The sequence below is a fragment of the Telmatherina bonti genome, assembly GCF_933228915.1.
Source record: "Telmatherina bonti genome assembly, chromosome: 19".
In the NCBI taxonomy this organism is placed as follows: domain Eukaryota; kingdom Metazoa; phylum Chordata; class Actinopteri; order Atheriniformes; family Telmatherinidae; genus Telmatherina; species Telmatherina bonti.
Window position 1 is genome coordinate 8,155,048 of NC_136617.1, and position 18,974 is coordinate 8,174,021.

Sequence of the window (18,974 nt, forward strand, 5' to 3'; positions counted from 1 at the left end):
TTGTTGGTCTGAAGGTGAAAATGGGAAAATCAATGCAGAGAAAGATGGAAAATGTTTGCTATGAAGTTCTAACCTGACCCCAGTTGGATCAGGATGCACAAGTCTTTTTGATCTAAAGCTTTTCTCTCCGTTTGTTGGTTTTTCTGTCTCTTTTTTTTTTTTTTTTGGTTTTCAGTTTTTGGTATTTGGAGATTTTGGTTTGTTTCTTTTGCTTTTGTTGGCACCATGAAACTCTGGGCTTGTTGAGCAAGTCTTGTTGTTGCCTCCCATTCCTCACACAGTCTCAGTTTTCATCCCTGCCCTCATCCACTTGTTTTTTGTCTTTTTTTTCTTCTCCAAGCTTTAAAAAGCGTGGTGTTCATTTCTCCGATGCCGAGCAAAAACACTCCTCAGTGCCGCCTCTCCAGCTGTAGATCATTATTTGGTTTCAAATGTCCCCGCTTCGTTCTGCAGTTCTCTCTATCCTCTCCGTCCCCCTCTCTCTGTGCCTCCTCCCCTCGTCCGTCCGGATATATTTTTGGCATCAGAAGACGTCAGCGGGGAGGCGAGCAGAAAGAGACGACGCCAGAGATGGATCAGACAGAGAGATGGCTTTGGTTGAAAGGCGAGGTTGTAGATTTGATTTTTAAAGCTCCGCTCCGATCGCTCTGCTTCCTCCTCTTCCTCCTCCTCCTCCTCCTGCTCTAATTGGATACTTTGACTGTCAGTCGGGGATCACTCGGCCATGGCGCCTCCCAAGGGGGGCGGTGAGGCCTCGCTGAAGGAACAGAAAGAGGCGGGGCTTGAGCATGGGGACGCGGACTCCTCTGGGCATGAAGTGGGGCTCATGAGGTTGCCGGTGGATGGAGACTGGCAGAAGGAGGGTCTAGGGCCGCACCCCCCGCTGCTGCTGACCAGTCCCATGGCAGGGGGCGTGGAGGTTGTTGCCATGGAGCCGGTCACCATTGGGAGGAGGCCAGGGCGATTGAGGAAGAGAGATGGACGAAGGGAGGAGGGGACAGCTGGACCTCCAGGTCCGCCCAGGAGCATGTGACCCGTTGTCCCCTCCAGTCCGGAGATGGGCAGCTGACCGCTGCTGGCTGCCAGCGCTGGGACGGACGGACGGATGACGTGATGAAGGACAAGGAGACAAAGGTTTCAGAAGGAAGGATGAAGGATGGAAGGAAAGAGGGAGAGAAGTAACAGGAAGTCAGTGATCAGGAACAACAAGGAAAACATTTCAACCCCAGACAGTGAAGCAAGGAGAGCTGACTGACAAATGGAAAGTAGGATCTGAGCATCTAAACGGTTCAAACATCAATTCATCCGTAAATCTGATCATTTTCACACTAAACTAAACGTCGCTGCATGAATCCCATTAGCAGAAAATATGGTCAGTTTTCCAAACTGAAACAAGAACTTTTATCTTCATTTAGTTAATTTAACACTTGTCAAAAATTTCATGTAGAAGTAGAAAAGAACAACAGATAAATAGGAAACTAGTGATAGTGAGGGTGCCAGGGTTGGGTATAAAAGGAGCATTCACAAAAGAACTTGTGTTTAAAGCAAGGATGGGCCATGGTTTAGGTTTTTTTTTTCAAACTCCATGAAAAAGATGTTCTTTCCATGCAAGGTTGTGCAGAACTTTGGTCTGTCTGCATCTATAGAGAAAGATATTTAAAAAGTCTAAAGGCTCAGGAATACTACAGAAAACCTGTACATAGAGTTTTCTGGACACTAGCTCCTCTCAGATGGACAATAAGACAGGGGAGACTTGTTCCACAATGCAGCTGCTTTTGGATAAAGTGACTTCTACTTCTATGTACCAAAGATGAGAGGGATCATCCAGCCTGATCGGGGGGAGCATCAGTGTCTCCAAGCATGAAGAACTTCATCTGCATGATGATGCAAAGGTCCATGTTGGTATGTTGTAGGGACGTATGCTCCCATCAGTGTGATGTCTCCTCCCAGGATGTCATTTTAAATTTCTATAACTAATGAAAACAAGTTGAAAGAAGCAATTGTAAGGTAAATTGTCCCAAATTTCCCAACTTTTCTGGAAATGTAGGGTTTATATTTGTTAGTAGTTTATGCAAACTGACTGCTTTTGTTTATATTTACTAATTTATAGATAGATTTATGGATGCTGGATATTGATTGCTGTATATGGCCATGCATGAAGCGTGTCTCCTGTGGTCTGTGTATGTTTTACTGCAGACATCAACAGCAACATGTCTGATGAAGCATTTAGTGGCCTAAAAAGGTTTATTTCAGCTATAAGCTGTGTTTCTTTTCGTAACGCTGCATGAGATGACATCCCATCACTTTTCTGCCAAACGCAGCAGATTAACTCTCAGCCAACTGCTGGATCCGTTGTAAACACTTCTGTCCGTTACAGCTCCGCGACTGTAAACATTTGCAGCATGTTTGGCCCCAGAGGGGGGGCCGAACCTGCAACGCTCTACTGTCAACACTTCATTTCAACCCTGTCTTTTCATCGAGCCTCATCTTTCTTCTCCTCCTTCAGCCTAAAACTCCATCAGAGGCGACAGCGCCAGAGCTGCAGTTTCCATAACAGACTGTATCCTCCTCATCAACACATGGCCCGGAGGACGCCGGCCCTGAATGGCGCTGAACAGAGCGGGAGAGAAAGATGTGAAGTGGCGCTATCGGCAGATGGAGCACGTGACGGATTCAAAGCGCAGCTTATTTGTGAAGCCTAATTGATTTGGCAGCAGATTTTCTCACTGAAAACGGGGAATTTTGAGTGGAAACTAGTTATTTAGCCACCAGGTCTGGATATTGTGACGGAGGGGATTGTGTCCGTCTGTTTACTGTAAGCTGACTTGGCCTCCTAAGCTTTGCCATAAGGGCCCCTTGTCACCTCTTGATAATAGTAGACTATTGTATGAGAATGAAATTGAATCTTTCACCGTACTGAGCGATTCAAAAAGTTTGTGCTGAGGAGGAGGAGGAGGAGGAGTGTGTGCAGGCTTGCTGACGGCGACGCTCCTCTGAGGCTTTGCAGGGAAATTCATTTTGGACAGAGTGGATGAAGGGTGAAATAGAAAGTGGTCTTTAGAAATGGAGACTTGCGAGGACTGAGGCATAATGGGGAGGGAAGGGGGGGGGTGCATGCATGCACATGCACTCAGGCACACACACCTTGCATGGTAGCCAGGGGATTACTGCCAATGAGGGCCTGGTTCATCCCTGTGCTTACTCCCATCATTGTGTTCCTGAAATGTGGATGGACCGCAAGTTCACACACACAAACACACACACACACACACACACATGCAGACATTCACACATGTAGAGAAACAAATTTCAAGTTAAATCATCTAAATCCAGTAATTCCAGCCTAAAAGTTTGCTGCTCTAATCTATTAGCATTCATATTCCCTGCTTGCTTCAGGCTAAGACGTGTTGTGATGGACGTGCGTGTCGCCGTTCTGTGCAACAGCATCTAAACACCAAAGATTCGTTGGACAACATCCCATCTTCACAAGATAGAGTCGTGTTAAGGTTGTTTCCAGGTCTGGTTAATGCAGTGGATGATAAGATGTGAGGAAGTTTAACTTTTAACTTCATCTGAATAAAAAAAAGGTCCCTCGGGAGCAGATTTACTCATCCTTCGTCTCCGTTGCAAACTCTGCTTAAACGGCTCAGACTATTTCGTCCAATTAATTTACACGTCAATATTTTTAGTAAATCTATGTCAAGTCAATAGAAACGTTCACATCTTTGGCAAAATTCCATCCAGTGATTTTATTACTTTTTAAAAAAATGTTTAAGTTTAAGTAGATTCGTCTTAATTTCACATCTGGCAGACATACAATCGGCCAATCAGAGAAGGCATGTCAACAGCGTAATGAGAGCTGGTTGCGAGTTACGCAGGTGCTATTTTGTCGCTGCTACTTCGTACAGACTTTGTATCATCATGGCTGAGAGTCTTTATTCTCTACTGCTTCAAGGTAGCAGCTAGCTGCTGAAGGAATCCTCAGATTGCATCACAGACGTCCTAAAGTCTCTCCTGAAGCAGCCGTAGTAAATAAATATACACATGTACCAGGCCTTTCGTCTTCTTTTACCTGTTATAGGGGCCAATAGGACACGGGTGAGGGTGGTTGTGGGTGGATGTTAAGGGGACTATAGATGTATGTGTGTGTGTGTTTTATCTATCTGATGTAAATTGTTTTATTAGGGGAAGAACTTTGTATTGTTTTTTTAAGCAAGAAAAGTGTTATACAAATTAAGTTTGATTTGATTAAATGAATAATATATAACTAAATATGCAAAAAGAGCACAAAAAAAAAAAAAGAAAAAGTTCAGAAGTGGTTTTTCGGGGTTTAATCGTTATTAATTTATCTAATATTTAATAGCATTTTATTTTTCCTGATTATTTTCCTGCTTTTACTTTGTTTATAAAGACCTGTAAATAAAATCAGACATTAAGGGTCCAAATTGCTTACGCTTGTATCTTACATTTACCATAAAAAGATAAAACAAGAACAGGTTTTAATGTAACAAAACTAAATCAGAGTAAAAAAAATGAATAATTTCACTAAATTGCTGAATAGTTTTGACTTGAAGCATCTCCATCAGCTTATTAAACATGTTTGTATTGAATGTAACATCGTACGAATCATCTAAAACTACTTCTTAATGCTTCTTTCTCATTTCTCTCCTATGGTTGCTATGGTTACAAGCCTCCTCAGCAACAACAAACCCTGCGTTCACTTTGTTTGTTTAGCTAGAGATGTAAAAATTCTCCACTGCAGGTTTACTTTTATGTCACAAGAACACACTACTTAACGTACGCTAACGAGATGTTTTAAACTTCCGGGACTGAAATCTGGTTTTGTGGCCTTCCAGACACTCACCCAGTGTTGAGGCCAGCTGTCCCGAGGGTGGGCGGGGCTTGGCTGGTTGTGCTATGAGGAGGCGGAGTCACAGAAGAGGAGATGGCGGCCGAGCTGACTGGAGTCATGGTGCAGGAAACCGACGGTGACAAGCTGGTGCCTGAGATGGAAGAAAGAGGATGATGATGATGATGATGATGTGACCGTACTGAAGAGCTCTGCTGATGCGATGGCGCTCTTCGTCAGCAGTCGGAGCTTTTTCAGTGTTTCAGTCTGCAGAGAGTTGTGAGGCTGGACGCCACACGGGCCAATAAATCTGCAGCCGTGTTTGTTACCGTCAGATCATCGTTCATATCTGTGACACCTGAGACGGCTCATGCTGCCGCCGCCATCTATAAATCACCAGGACGAGTCATGAGTCAAGGAGGTAAACAACTCAAGATGGCAGCAGCGCCTCCATGTTGTTGTCTCTGTTTTGCTGAAAACATTTTTTAAAGTGATGATTCTTCAGTGTTTCATCAAAGCAGAAGAATCAGACATATCAGCTTGTTCGGTTTAATCTTCCCGTGACAGACCTCTGGGTCCAGAAACACAACCAGAAGCAGAGTAATTACAGCTCACCTGTTGTGCTGAGGCTGGTGGTGACCTGGGACAGACCCTGACTCGATATCTGGAGAGAGAGAGAAAAAGTCCAGCCGGCCGTCCAACAAACATCAACTCAGCTTCTGAAGTCACACAGTTAAAAGTGGGAGGGGCTTGTTTATTCCATGGCGGCACGTACCATGTGCGGGCTGTAGCAGGGCGCTTTGTGCGTCACCACAGGTGAAATCTGACTGGGGAGGGGAGGGGTGGTGCTGCTGGACGGGTTGATGCGCTTTTCCTTCTGCCTGCGGTTGCAGAACCAAACACGAATCACCTCCTTCTCCATGTTGAGCTGCTCCGCCATCAGCAGGATCTCCTCCGATGTCGGCTTCTGGTTCTGAGGAGGAAACGACTCACATGAAGGAGCTCTGAAGCGCCGGGGTCATGGGGTTATGGCACTTTTCTTTTTAAATAGTTTTAAATAATTCTTCACTAAAATAAATAAATAGTTCTTAATTAACAAGCAAAAAATAAAACATAAATATTAACTTGAATATGCACTGCAATCATAATTATAATTTATTAATTTATTTACATTTATATCTATTTTAAAATTTATATAAAAGTAAATTAAATATTAAAAAATAGGGTAAATAATAAAAGGGGAAATAAATTAAAACAACAACGGGCTTTACTTGATCAATATATTGTTTTGAAATAAATTTTATGTTCATTTTTACCTAAATACAAAAAAGTTATTTAAATAAAGGTATAGCATTTAAAAATATATATTTATTGAGTTTTAAAATAAATAAATTTATTAAGAGAAAATAAACATGATTTTTTTAAAAGAGTAAAAATATTAAAATATTTTTAAAATATCAGCTGATTATTATAGCTAATGAACAATATATTAACTCCTTTTGTGTTCTAAAATTACAATATTTCTTATTATGATATACAAAAAAGTTTATTAAAATATTTATTGATATTTACTTAATTTATTGATATTTATTTAAAGTTAAAAAAATGAAAATACATAGAACATAAACATTAAACATAAAAAAAGGAAATTAAAAAAAGGTAAATAAATTAATAAGCTATTTCTTATTAGTTACCTCTCTTTAAGCTCAACAACTTAATATTTTTTTTCTGTCATAATTTCTTTTAAATTTTGGGTTGAATGAATATTTAAAAATAAAATTAGTTTGGTAAATTCAGAAGGGAAAATAAAATGAATGAGTTTTATTTGATTAGTTTAACGTTTGACAATTTGATCTTTTTTTATATTTTTATGTTGGACGTAATCAGTGTAAAAATGTTATTTAAATAAAACTCTTAATTTTCCCTGTAAAACCTGCAGTAACGTATAAAGATGGATGCTGATCCTGCCAGACATTTTTCATCTGGAACACCGTTTGGGCCCGCCCCGTACCGAGCTGAAGTTGCGCTCCAGGATCACGCGGACGTTGGTCTCGATGCTGGTCCGTTTCTTCCGACGGCGTCCGGGTAGACCCTCGATGCCCAGCATGGGGGAGGAGAGGGAGGAGGGGCTCGGCAGCATGCTGTCCACAGCCATGGTTTCTGGAGGAAAACATGATAAACGTCGGCAAACGTCTGGAAACCCAGGTATTCTGAAAACAATCGTAACAGCCTGACTTAAGAATATTAATTTAAAAAATGTTTTTGTCTTAAAGGCCTCAGATTTAAATTAAAAAAAGGCCAAGTTTGGTGCATGTGGCGATGACTGGAGTGGAAATGTCAGATTTTACAGATATAAAGAAATTCCATATCCAGTTATTTTTTTTTAAAATCATTTTTAATCAAAACCTGATTGTTTTATAACTTTATTTAACTGTAAACAGTTTCAGAACTTTCATAACAAATTATGAGAGTTATGTCTGATTCAATATAAGCAAATGTTGACAAAAATGACTGAATAAAATGCTGTCATGTAACCAGAAGAAATTTACAGAAACTTTCTTCCAGTTATTTTGAAATAAAATACATTGTTGATGTTTTAAACCTTTTATATTAAAGTTCTTCTGGATGCTGAACCCTGGAAAACCCGATGAAGTCCACAAACTGCCAACATGATGACAAACTGTGGCAAAATGACCAGCTTTTAAAATCTCACATTTTTGCTCTGATTTCCGTCATCAGAGTTCTCCTTTGCAGAGATAATATGCAGTGGCGGCGGAGATAATCTATGTATACAGTCATCCTCGATGTATTCACACACTTTCATTAAAGAAAAGGCTGAATTTACAACAGTCGCTCAAATAACTGGAGACTGCAAAGAGGAACAATAACTAAAAATGAGCTAAATCATAATTAAGTTACATAGGCGACTTTTCATTCAATTGAGTTGAAGAATAAAAAACAAACAAACAAACAAACAAATTGGTCCTGGACAAATTCGAGCACTTTTCTGTTGAACAGTGGGACAAAATACCTGTCAACAGGTGCAGAAGTCTGACTGAGAGGAACAGAAAACACCTGACTGGAGCGGAAACATTAAAGGATTTTTCTCCAAACATTAGTTTATTTGTGATGTAATATGTATTATTTTATCATATTTCTTTGCTTTTTAAAATAAATATTTCTATTGATTCAGAATTAGAAAATATTGTAATGATTTTTTATAGATGTTTTATTTATTATCACTGTTTTCAATTTCAGCTGTTTTGTTTCCATTTAAGCATTTGCTCTGTCCATCTCTCACGTCCAGTCTATGGTGTTCATTTGACGTCACAGAGTGGTGCGTTCTATCTGTTACTGTCTCCCTCACCAGCTCTGAGGTACATTAGCTTATAAATTAAGCTTCACCTTCAGGACAAACTGTGTAGTTTCACACACAACACAGATGCACAGAGATTTCTTATAAATTTGCCATGAAACAGAATAAAGATCCGCACCGCAGCCTGTTTTGACATGTGATTAACATTCAATGGCATTTCTGATGCATTTACAAAAAATTTTAAGCATTAATTTCATTAGAATGTTTATAATATGATAAAAATCCCAGCCGGTGTCTCCCCCCTGCCCTCCTCCAGGCATCGCTCTGCCTGCCAGAGAGCAGCGAGATCCAGCTGAACTATGCAGACCTGCTCTGACAGGTATCAGGGGCTCACCTGCGTCACTCAGCCACTTCTCCAGCAGCGGTTTCAGCTTGCACATGTTCTTAAAGCTCAAGTTTAGAGCTTCGAAGCGGGAGATGGTGGTTTGGCTGAAGTCGTTGCCGTACAGTTTCCCCATCGCCACACCCACATCGCCCTGCGAAAGACAGATACTCAGTGTCACGCCAAGCAGCTACGCTCCCACCTCAGCCGGAAAACCCTCCTGTTCAGCATCTTTTTACCTGCGTGAATCCCAGCTTGATGCGCCGTTGTTTGAACGTGCGAGCAAACTGCTCCAGCTCCTCCAGGTCGCTGGGCTCCTCGCTCATGTGAGCCACCTGAGCGCCTGGATTCAGAGCGGAGGTTAAAGAGGAAGCCATGGCGCTGCTGGATGCAGAGGTGGTTCCACCAGATGTAACACCGCTGCTTCCACTGGCGGCTATAGAGCCGCCGCCGCCGCTGCTGCTTCTGGCATCGCTGCTCTTCTCCCTCTGCAACATCAGGAAAGGAACATGTGTTTCACTCAAGCAATTTTATGCTGAGCATGTGAGGCCCAAGAAATGAAAAGTGTGTCAAAGCTGTGACCCTGCAAGCCTAAACAAACCAACTTATTGAGCGTAAATAATATGTGATATGTGATGCTTCGTGTCTTGCTGTGTGCAGACGATTTCCCATAAATGTATAAAGATGTGTGGATATGTGAGGATGCATTCATGCATAATGTTAGATAAAAGATGAGGATATGAGATGAGGTATGGGTGAATACTTAAAGACCAATGGGTCTATGGATCCATGGAAACATACATTTTTATTAAGCAGCTTCCTCTGAATAATAAGCAAACAGGCTGCTGCAGCAGATGTCAGCTTTTTGTTACAAAATAAAGTCATTTAAGCTGTAAAATCAGGTGTATTTCTTCACACCGGTGTCCTGCTACAGAAAATGTCTGTGTGTGTGACTCAGCTTGTATTTGTGTTGCAGAAAACCTCCTTCATACAATGAGCCTTACGCAACTTACGCTGTCCTCCTCCATCATTAATGAATGCATACAAGAATCACAATCTGCTTTTTAAGTTTTGCAAATTTTCAAGCTGAATTCGGTTTTGAATTGAGACAAAACAGAGTTTTTCCATTGTAAAACCGAGGCTTCACATATTCCTGATATAGTATCATCTCATGGGGAGAAAATGGAGCCGTTAACAAATTATCTGGGAATCAGGATGGATATTTTATATGTCACATTGAAAATGTTTTCATAAAACTTAAACTGAGGTAGGATTTGTAGACAATGCTTGTTTTTCCACTACAAGCTCAGAAAACACTGATTTTATTTACATTTTTACTGAATCTTTATGATGTTGATCTTTAATTTATAAATGTCCCAACTACATAACTCATTCAGGTGGATTCACACATCCCACTGGTACCGCTGGTTTACTGTTAGTGCTGGTGGTAGACTGGCTAGCTCCATGTCTGGCTGCTGATACTGGACCTGGGATTACACTCTGATCTGTGTTCTTCCTCTTTACAAAAAAAAATCAAATATCTTCATTTCTCATCATTCTTATATCTTCCAAGAGCTTATAAAATCAAACTGAGGATATAAATCCACACATTTTCATGTGTAGCTACTTAAAACCAACTAGCAGCCTTGCTAACCTCAGGTGCTAGCTTAGTCAGCGCTACTTGACGTTGATACCAAGGCACTTTAGAGCATCTTTATAGATTATTTTCAGCTTCAGTGTCAAAATGTTGATCAACTAAGTTGACTTAAAGTCCTGATATACACTCACTGAAAGCTAAATATGACATACTTTCCCCACATTATCCTTAAACTAATATAGTGCTGCCATATAACTAGCTTAGCACTACTATGAACTTCATGCTAGCAGGGTTATTGACTTTACATCACAGCGATAGTTGTTTAAAACTGTGCAGCCACATGTCAATATTTTAAAAGTGCAATAAGTGGAAATTAAAGGAGCAGTGTGGTGACAACATGTCTGGATTAAAGGAATTAGAAAAATGACTATGTACATGCTACAATTATGCAAAATAAATAGAAAAATAAAATAAGAATCCAGAATATCAGGAGTATTATATCTATGATGCTTCCCTTGGCAAAGTAAATTTTCCCAGCATAACACAGCATCCAGAAAATCATTCAGTTTGATTAAATGCTGGAGAAATTGCTATGTGAAGGACGAGAAGTGTAATTTAATCTCTCTGTGTTGAGCTCGAGCTGCGTTATTATCAGCTGGTCTGGCCGCACGTTCATGTGAAATGCTGCCTCCTCTTTCTCTTGAAGCAAGCGAGCAATGTCGCCCCTTATTTTTAAAGCCAAATGGCGCTAAACAGAACAAAATGTTCACCTGAGGACGAGTAGGGCTGCAGTTTTACTCGGAGATAGCTTTTATTCTCCTGCAGGTAACTATACAAACATTATAAGTTACTTTCGCATGTTTCATAAAACAGTGATGTTCTGCACGTTTGCAGACGAGGCGAGAGGGAAGAAGAGGTAAATGGAGGTGTGACTCATGGTACTTTGATTTGGTCTACAAGTGGTGCACAAGAACAAACTTGTGATGAAAAGATTTCACTTTTTGCCTCTTTAAAGGGTTAAAAATGAGCGAACTTGTACTTGAAGCTGGTGTAGTGATACTGGTGATCCATGCTGGTCTGGAGAATATGTTTCTATCTTCCTCCTTTGGCGACCTGTCAAATAACCTGAGGTGACAACTGGTGGGTCCAATTAGATTTCAGAGGTGGACAAAGCCACCCTTGCCCCCTCTTTCTAGCTCCATCCCTGTAAGTGTGAAAACCTTTTTCTTTTTTTGAAGCACAACCAAAGAAAAAAAAAACCACAGAACAGCGGCCTTGTTGTTATCTGTTCCTTACATCAGAACCAAGGTTGGGGGGAATACCTTCAACCTGGACTTACAGAGTCTGGGAAAACTATTCAGTTAGATGAGTCCTTTACTGCTATCTAATATTTCTGTTTTTCTTTTTTAAGTTTTTAACATGTTTTAAGAGACTTTCTATGCTGTTGGAGGTTGTTGCTTGTCATAAAACAGGTTCTTACCTTATTTATTTGATATGACAGGTGAAATAAAGGTTAAATGAAACAAAGGAGACTTCCCACCTGTGCTTGGAGTCCCATGCGAGGTGGGCTTGTCAGAAGTCCCCCTGCGCTCTGCTGAGGTAGCTGGATCAGATTTGGTGTCGAGAGCAATCCTGGAAAAGAGGAGAAATTGGTTAAAAACCAGAATAACCAGCTGATGTGCACACACTGCATGTGTTTCCTCACCCTGCTGTGGTTGCTGTGCCTGTGCTGGCTGAGACAGGAGGAACTGGGCCGGAGACTGGAGAGGATGACCTGGCATCAAGACCAGTTGCTGGAGCTGCAACAGTTGCTGGATGTCCTGCAACACAGACGCGTTTCAGTCCACAGCAGCTTGAGATTATAAAGCGTGTTGAAGCGGAGCCGGTCGCACCTGTGCGGTGAGCTGGATCGGCTGTGAGAGGGCCAGCTGTGGAGCTTGGATCTGCTGCTCCTGTTTGGTTGGTGGCTGCTGCTGGGACTGAGATGGGTTCTGTTGCTGCTGCTGTTGCTGTTGTTGTTGCTGCTGCTGGTTGGCTTGTTGCTGCGCGGCAGCGTGAGCAGCATGAGCGGCATGGGCAGCGTTCGATTGATGAACGGCCGCGGCCAACAGCTGAGCCTGAGCCTGTTGGAGGAGCAGCTGCTGCTGAGCTGGGAGGAGAGCAGCAAGCTGGGAGGAAGGAGGAAGATGGTAAGGAGAGAGTTGAGGAGTGCAGTGAAGACAAGAAAAGCTGGGTAAAACACAGAGAGGTGTCGGCTTGGGGTTGCAGAGCACAGCTGTAAATAGGTCTGCAGACGGAGGCAGGATAGCAGAGCAAGACAAACAAGAAAGTTCACATTTATCTGGAATTACAGGAGTTTCATTTTGCAGGAAAAACCGCGTTTTGAAGGATTTCTCTGCAGGGCGATACCTGCTTTACGGGCCGTGCATTCGAAATATTTCCGTTTCATGTTGACCTCAAGTGCTCAGGTAGATTATGGGACATTTAACTATCAGAGCCGAGCTCACACTCAATATCTGAAGCCTGACTTTTGCATAAAGTTGTGTTTGTTGAGAGGTCTTCATCGCTGTGTGGAAGCTTCCAGGATATGTTCTGTAAGGTTCATGCACGTTGTCAAACAGCAACCACATCGAGCAGGAGGCAGAGGAGGAGATGCTGAGTTAAAGCCCAATGGATACAGACGCTGACAGTTTCGTCTGTTTTCTCTGTCGGTTACGCGTTTGGTTAATTTGACTCGTTTTTAAGGCTTAGCTGTCTGTCACCTGATGCAGAAAACTGGGAAATATCACTGGAAATCACAGGGGCAATGTTGAGTTGTTTAGCTGGCACACAACTAGAGAGAGGAACAAACCAGAGAAGAAGACGAACAGGAAGAAGACACAGAAACCGCCAAATAAAAAGCACCAGAAGAAGAAGTTGAGAACAGTAAAAACATGCTTTTATTCTTCTTCTTTTGGTGTTTTTAGATGGTAGTAAATGACTTTATAGTGGCGCATTAAAGACACGCTACAGAACTTAAACCATCTTCCCGTCCCGCGCCCCTAGGCGACGGCTAAATCGGCATCCATCCTGCATCCTACCAGACCTGTTAGCTCTCTCCAACCAGCAGAAGACGATCTTGTCTCTTTCTCTCTTTTAATCTCCTGCATTTCTTTGCTGAATCAGCAACGTTGTGTGCTCAAAGCAGATAGTTCCTTATTATACCGTGAAGTAAAAACTCTGCTGCAACGTCATGTCATGATGTAAAAGTTGCACAGTGTCAGTTTCTCGGTCTCGGGACGCTGCTGAGCAACAGCGGCTCTAGAAATGCACATGATAGATGTCACTGTGTCATCCAACAACACTGTGTCATCCATCCAATGCAGAGTTTTAAGGTAAAAAAGTTACGTAATGTGTCTTTAATGCTACCAACTGGTGCCAAACTATAGAAGTGAACTCTGCCTTCATGTGGGAGGGGTCACATTGGCAGGATCACTCTTCTCTGAACACGTTCCACTCTGTATGTTCTGCATGTGACACAGTCACGCCACGCAGGTTCATCCACTAACAGCAGCTAGTTTTCTGTGTTTCTCATTTATATTGAACTTTTTAGACACATAGTTTAGTTACTATGAATCTAAAGTTAGCTTGTATGTGTATGTATTCATACTGGGGAGTGCATATATGTGTTTGTGCGTATATATTATATATATATATATATATATATATATATATATATATATATATATATATATATATATATATATATATACATATATATATATAGGTTGTTTTTTTTTTTTAGTTTGTTTAGGTTTTTTTTCCTCATCTCTCTTTATCTCTTTCCCTATAAGGTGTTTTCTCTTCTTTCTCTTTCTGTCTCTCGTGTCTCTCTTCTGTCCTCTCCAGTCCGGTCCAGTAGTACAAACTCTAAAATGCAAACAATAACTTAAAATAAATAGAGAAATAAACTTCACAAAGTCAAGGGGATCATTATATCTACAAAGCTTCCCTTGGCAAAGTAAATTTGCTCAGCAGAACACAGCATCCAGACCATCATTCTGCTTGCTTAAATGCTGGACAAGACAAAAACAAAGGAAAAAAAAAGAAAAAAGAAGTGAATTCAGCACCGCCCCCTTGTTAATGAACTGACTTAACTATGGCAATATAAAAGAAAGATGGCAGCAATGAATGAAAACGTTTAAAACAGACATAAATTGGCTTTTCGCTCCAGCTGAGGACGATGGGTGCATGAGACAGGAAGCTCTGCAAAACATGTTTAAACTTTATCAAAAGGACATTTTTCTGACGTTTTCAGCGTGAAACATCATGTCGTTTGTCTGCAGAGCTGAATCTGATGGATCGATACCTCCGTGACCCCACCGGGACTAAAAAACTTCCATAAGGAAGAAAGGTCCTGCAGTGTGAACAGTAACAAGTTCCAACATGCAAAGACGGTGGCGCTAACGGGCACACAAACACACCTCCTGTCTGTGTTTACGCTCATTACGCAACTAAAATGACCAAAAGATGCTGTTGTTCCAGAAGAACTGCATGTTCTGGATTGTTTGGTGTGTGTGAGTGTGTATTCTCACCCCTGCCAGCTGACTGCTAGCAAGCATCAGCTGCGTGTGGTGGTGTTGCTGCTGCTGCTGCTGCTGGGAAGGAGGTGCTGGAGGAGCAGGAAGAGGAGTGCTGTGTGTGATCTCTGCGCTCTCTTCACTCTTTCCCTGAAATCAAAGATAAATTTAGAGTCAATCAGAAACCTTCAGCGTCGTTTCTCAGAGTGGATGTGAGCGGCGCCAGTCGTCCAGCTGAAGGTTTTATAACTTCACACTCAAAGTGTAAATGTGAAGCACATTTCTGCGAGGAAATGCCAGTTTGCCTGCAGGTGTTCAGCTTGAAATCACAGGTTTTCCACAAAATACCTTTCTCTGTGTTCGCAGCCTTTGCATGCAGTCAAGTTAAAGCACTACTCCACCAGAAAACTGCAGGAAAAACCCTCATTTACTAGAAATTCAGCAGCTGCTGAACGTCGTCGACCTGAGGTGGAAGACACCCGAATGCTTTCACAGAGGCGAGGAGCAGAAGAAAAGGCGAAAAGCGAGACCATCCAAGGGAAGAAAAGCACTCTACTCTCCTAATTTGGACTTTCTGCCCAGACTGAAGTATCTGCAAAACGACGAGTCAATCTTTCTGCCTTTCATGGTGTCAGAAAAATCCAGAAGCTCCTGACCTCTGACCCATGGCTGTCATTACCTGCTAACAGCTCTATCATTTCCCATCCATCACGGCTGCACTCTGCTCTTTATGTTCGTCACTCACTGTCACTTGTTCCTCTTTTTCTGTTCCCACCTTTTCTCCACCGTACGGCAGGTGTGCACGCAACAGCTACTTTACATATTTGGTATGAAGTACTGCAGCAGTCACACACGTCTATAGTGGATTCTGTTGGTGCTTTTTATGCTGAATGGATGCAGAAATAACATCTGGACTCCTTTGACTTGTTGGTATTGAAGCGGTTGACATGGTTTACACTGAACACACACACACACACACACACACTGCAGCTGGCTCACCTTGCTGCCAGCCGGCGGTGGAGAGAGGCTGTAGGGGCTGCTTTTCATCGTCTGGATCTGCAGTGAGATTAAACGATGGAAATAAATCCCACATATTCACACAGCCGTAAACTTTAAAGTAAACTTTATCAGCAGGTTTGCAGCTGATCTCGAGCTGCAGAGTGGACCGGCTGCTGCAGGTCACGAACCAGACTTTATCACACACCAACACACACTAATTTGGATGTTTTACGTCTCTTTAACCTGCCTTAAAAATTCATCAAACAGTTCATTAATAGAAATATATCAACGTGTCCTGTACAGACACAGAATCACCATGGCAACTTGTAACTCCTTGTCTCCCTTCTTTATTCAGAACCTCTCAAACAGCAAGACTTTCTGCAGAGTTCAGGACTTACAGCCTCAAACCACTTAAAGCAAACTGCAGAAAGCAGAAAAGCTTTATTTCTGGGAAGTTTCAGGACTTTCAGATCTGCAAGAAGCAAAGCGAAGATCAGCCCGAGCAGTCGCTGCTTCACCACGCCAGCAAATGCACCTCGTTGCCACTTCACCTGATGATGATGGAAAATCTACAGTACAGATGCGAACCAGCAGGGGGCGCCAGTGTCCGTTCAGACAGCTGCTTCAACCATCATCATTAACAGCATAAAGGGTGGAAATTAAGTGACGTGGAGAAGCAGAGTGTGTGAGAAGCGAAACACTTACCTGGTCATCGGGACTGTTTCTGTCAGAGTCTGAAAAATAAAAGAACAAACTGGTTAGATGGGACGTATTAGTCTGTTAAAGTCTGTTAAAGAGGCAACTTTTCTCTGCAGAGCACGACTTCAGTTTGCTGCTCCACACCAGCGGTTCCCAACTTATTTTCCTTTCATGCAGGAATTAATAAAAAACAATCCAACATTTTTTAAAAAAAACAACATTTTACCTCTACAGACATGTGCAAAGATACTTTTTTTGTTTTTCAGTGAAATTTTGAATTTATCATGAACTATAATTCATTTTAATGTTCTCTAAAAATATTTATAATATATAATCATAATATATGATGTAAATCTTCTATATAATACAGCTGTATTTTTTTTCTTATTGATGTAATTGTTTAATTACATTATATACAACCATATCATATATTCATTTATTCTCCAGTAAGTGGAAACGTATTGGATGACTCACTAACATCCACTGAAGGGTTTAATTTACAAAAATACCATCCTTATTAATTAATATGCAAGAAAAAAAGCTTGTAAATAGGTGTCTACTATAAGGCCAGCATGCATGAAGGGTTATTGACCCTCTTCTTGCGCCACCCTGCAGCTCCTGTTGAAACGGTGTTTTTTTGCGTTCATCAGCAGCTTCTCGCTATAAATGCTACATTCTGGCTGATTCCTGTCCTTACTTTTATCTTTTTCCCCCCCAAAAATCAAGACAAATCATCTGCACAGTGGCTTTACTCCTGCATGATGAAAGGGTGCAAAGTTAAGCTCCATTTCCACCGACAGGTGCAGGACGGGTACCTGGAGAACCGAACTGACCCGTTTTACTGCTTACACCTCAACTCGTCTGTGTGGACATGGTCTTCATTTAAATCCCACCGGCTCTGCGCAGTCTCAGGGACCCCCAGTGCTCTCTGGGGGACCCCAGGTTGGGAACCAGTGCACTGTTGCACACATGAATCTGACTGCATGAAGAACGGTTCAGAAATCCGAACTCGGATTAATTCGTTTGTTTTGATGGATGATACCTGAACTGTCCCCTGGATAGTCTGCTCCAGGATTCTCCTCCCCAGATCCTTTGGACATCCTGATATCTGCAACGACACACACAAACACACACACTTCCGTCAGGTGTGTGAGGTAAAATCGCAGGTAAACACAATCTGATTGGTGCCTCCAAACAGAAGCAGAAGTTTACGTCACAATTTTTACATATCAGACAGGAAAAAATGTTAAATACAGAGATGTTATTTTTATGTTACAGTTGTTAAAGAGACAAATAAAGACTCTTATTCTTATTTCTTGCATTTTTTTGGATGAGTGGACCTTAAAGAGTTAATTTTTGAAGGGTTTCCAGTTTTTTTTATGATTTATAGTTTCCAGATAATTTTTTAAGCTGTTTTAGACAAACGATGTGAAAAAGTTCGAACAAGATTTTTCAACTTTTTCTCCTTCTTGTTCCTCTAGTTTTGTATCATATTTAGTCTTTTTTTGTAAACTAAACCTAAATTAATTTGCAATGATCCATTTCATAATATTTCTGCTTTATTGTTTAATTAGATAAATTGGTTCATTTTAGTTAAATGTCGACTTTGTGATTTTATCTGCTCTGTTGCATCAGGTTGTTTTGAAACGTGCTTTAGAAATAAATTTGACATGATATAACATACTATGTATTAAACTGATTATTTCCAGAGTCGCCGCAAATAAATTTCAATTTATTTAGAAAATCTGAATAAATCTAATTTAAATATGCAGCAACTGCTGGGAAAAGTTGGATAATAGTCATATTTCCATCAGTTTCCCTTGAATGAGATTTCTTTTTTAACAGTTTGGGAAGATGTGGATCGTTTTAGTGTTTTTAGTGAATTTGTCAATAAACACATTGATATGCCAATAAATTATACAAAAATTAAGTTTTTCCACTGAGAATTCTATCAAATGTGACATCAGTTTGTATAAATTTACAACTGTTTTAATTTTGCATTAATTTCTCCTATTTGCCGCGGAGCAAACCTGGCTTTGACTTTTACGTAGAAAATAAAATAAATTTGATTATTAATACAAAGTTAAACTAAAACATGAGAAAATAAAAATGAATTCATGAAGTCACATCAGGTTTCTCAGTGGAAAAATGATTTTTTTTCCCCTTTTTTGTATAATTTATGAGCAAATCAAGTTATTTATGAAGTCATTTTCATGTATTTATTTTTAATTTTGTCATCTTCTGCACTCCGTACGGTTCGCTGGCTGCAGACGTCTGATCCTCTTCTTCACGACGCTGCAGACACTGGAGTGGATTTCCAACATCCACTCCAGCATGAAGTCACGGACACGGCGCTCTTTAGTTACAGAAAACATTTAGTCATAACCTTCAACTGAATGTGGAGGAAGACGTTGACGAAGAGGGAAAAATCCATAAAACGTGAATAAAAATTCCCTGCTATGCAATCCCAAATTTAGCTCTTTGGATCCAAACCTTATTGATTTTTATGGTGGAAGATGGATCAGAAATCCATTTTTTGTGGCAGAAATCTTGCGAAGAAGCCTCTGTATGCT

The 18,974-nt window shown here is 41.0% G+C and overlaps 1 protein-coding gene across 1 annotated transcript in view; it reads right to left on the reverse strand.

Annotated features, from left to right (window-relative positions):
• Positions 1 to 714: 714 nt before the first annotated feature.
• Positions 715 to 18,974, reverse strand: part of pou2f2a (POU class 2 homeobox 2a) — a gene marked incomplete at both ends in the record, with an annotated part of 82,256 nt that continues 63,996 nt past the window's right edge. Inside the window, 15 exons of the mRNA XM_079258877.1 lie at positions 715 to 1,088; positions 3,145 to 3,218; positions 4,865 to 5,003; positions 5,465 to 5,513; positions 5,625 to 5,822; positions 6,861 to 7,009; positions 8,560 to 8,701; positions 8,787 to 9,035; positions 11,685 to 11,776; positions 11,850 to 11,964; positions 12,037 to 12,312; positions 14,719 to 14,853; positions 15,703 to 15,759; positions 16,408 to 16,436; positions 17,444 to 17,509. Coding sequence (XP_079115003.1) covers positions 715 to 1,088; positions 3,145 to 3,218; positions 4,865 to 5,003; positions 5,465 to 5,513; positions 5,625 to 5,822; positions 6,861 to 7,009; positions 8,560 to 8,701; positions 8,787 to 9,035; positions 11,685 to 11,776; positions 11,850 to 11,964; positions 12,037 to 12,312; positions 14,719 to 14,853; positions 15,703 to 15,759; positions 16,408 to 16,436; positions 17,444 to 17,509 — 2,144 coding nt within the window. The remainder of the gene's footprint in view (positions 1,089 to 3,144; positions 3,219 to 4,864; positions 5,004 to 5,464; positions 5,514 to 5,624; positions 5,823 to 6,860; positions 7,010 to 8,559; positions 8,702 to 8,786; positions 9,036 to 11,684; positions 11,777 to 11,849; positions 11,965 to 12,036; positions 12,313 to 14,718; positions 14,854 to 15,702; positions 15,760 to 16,407; positions 16,437 to 17,443; positions 17,510 to 18,974) is intronic.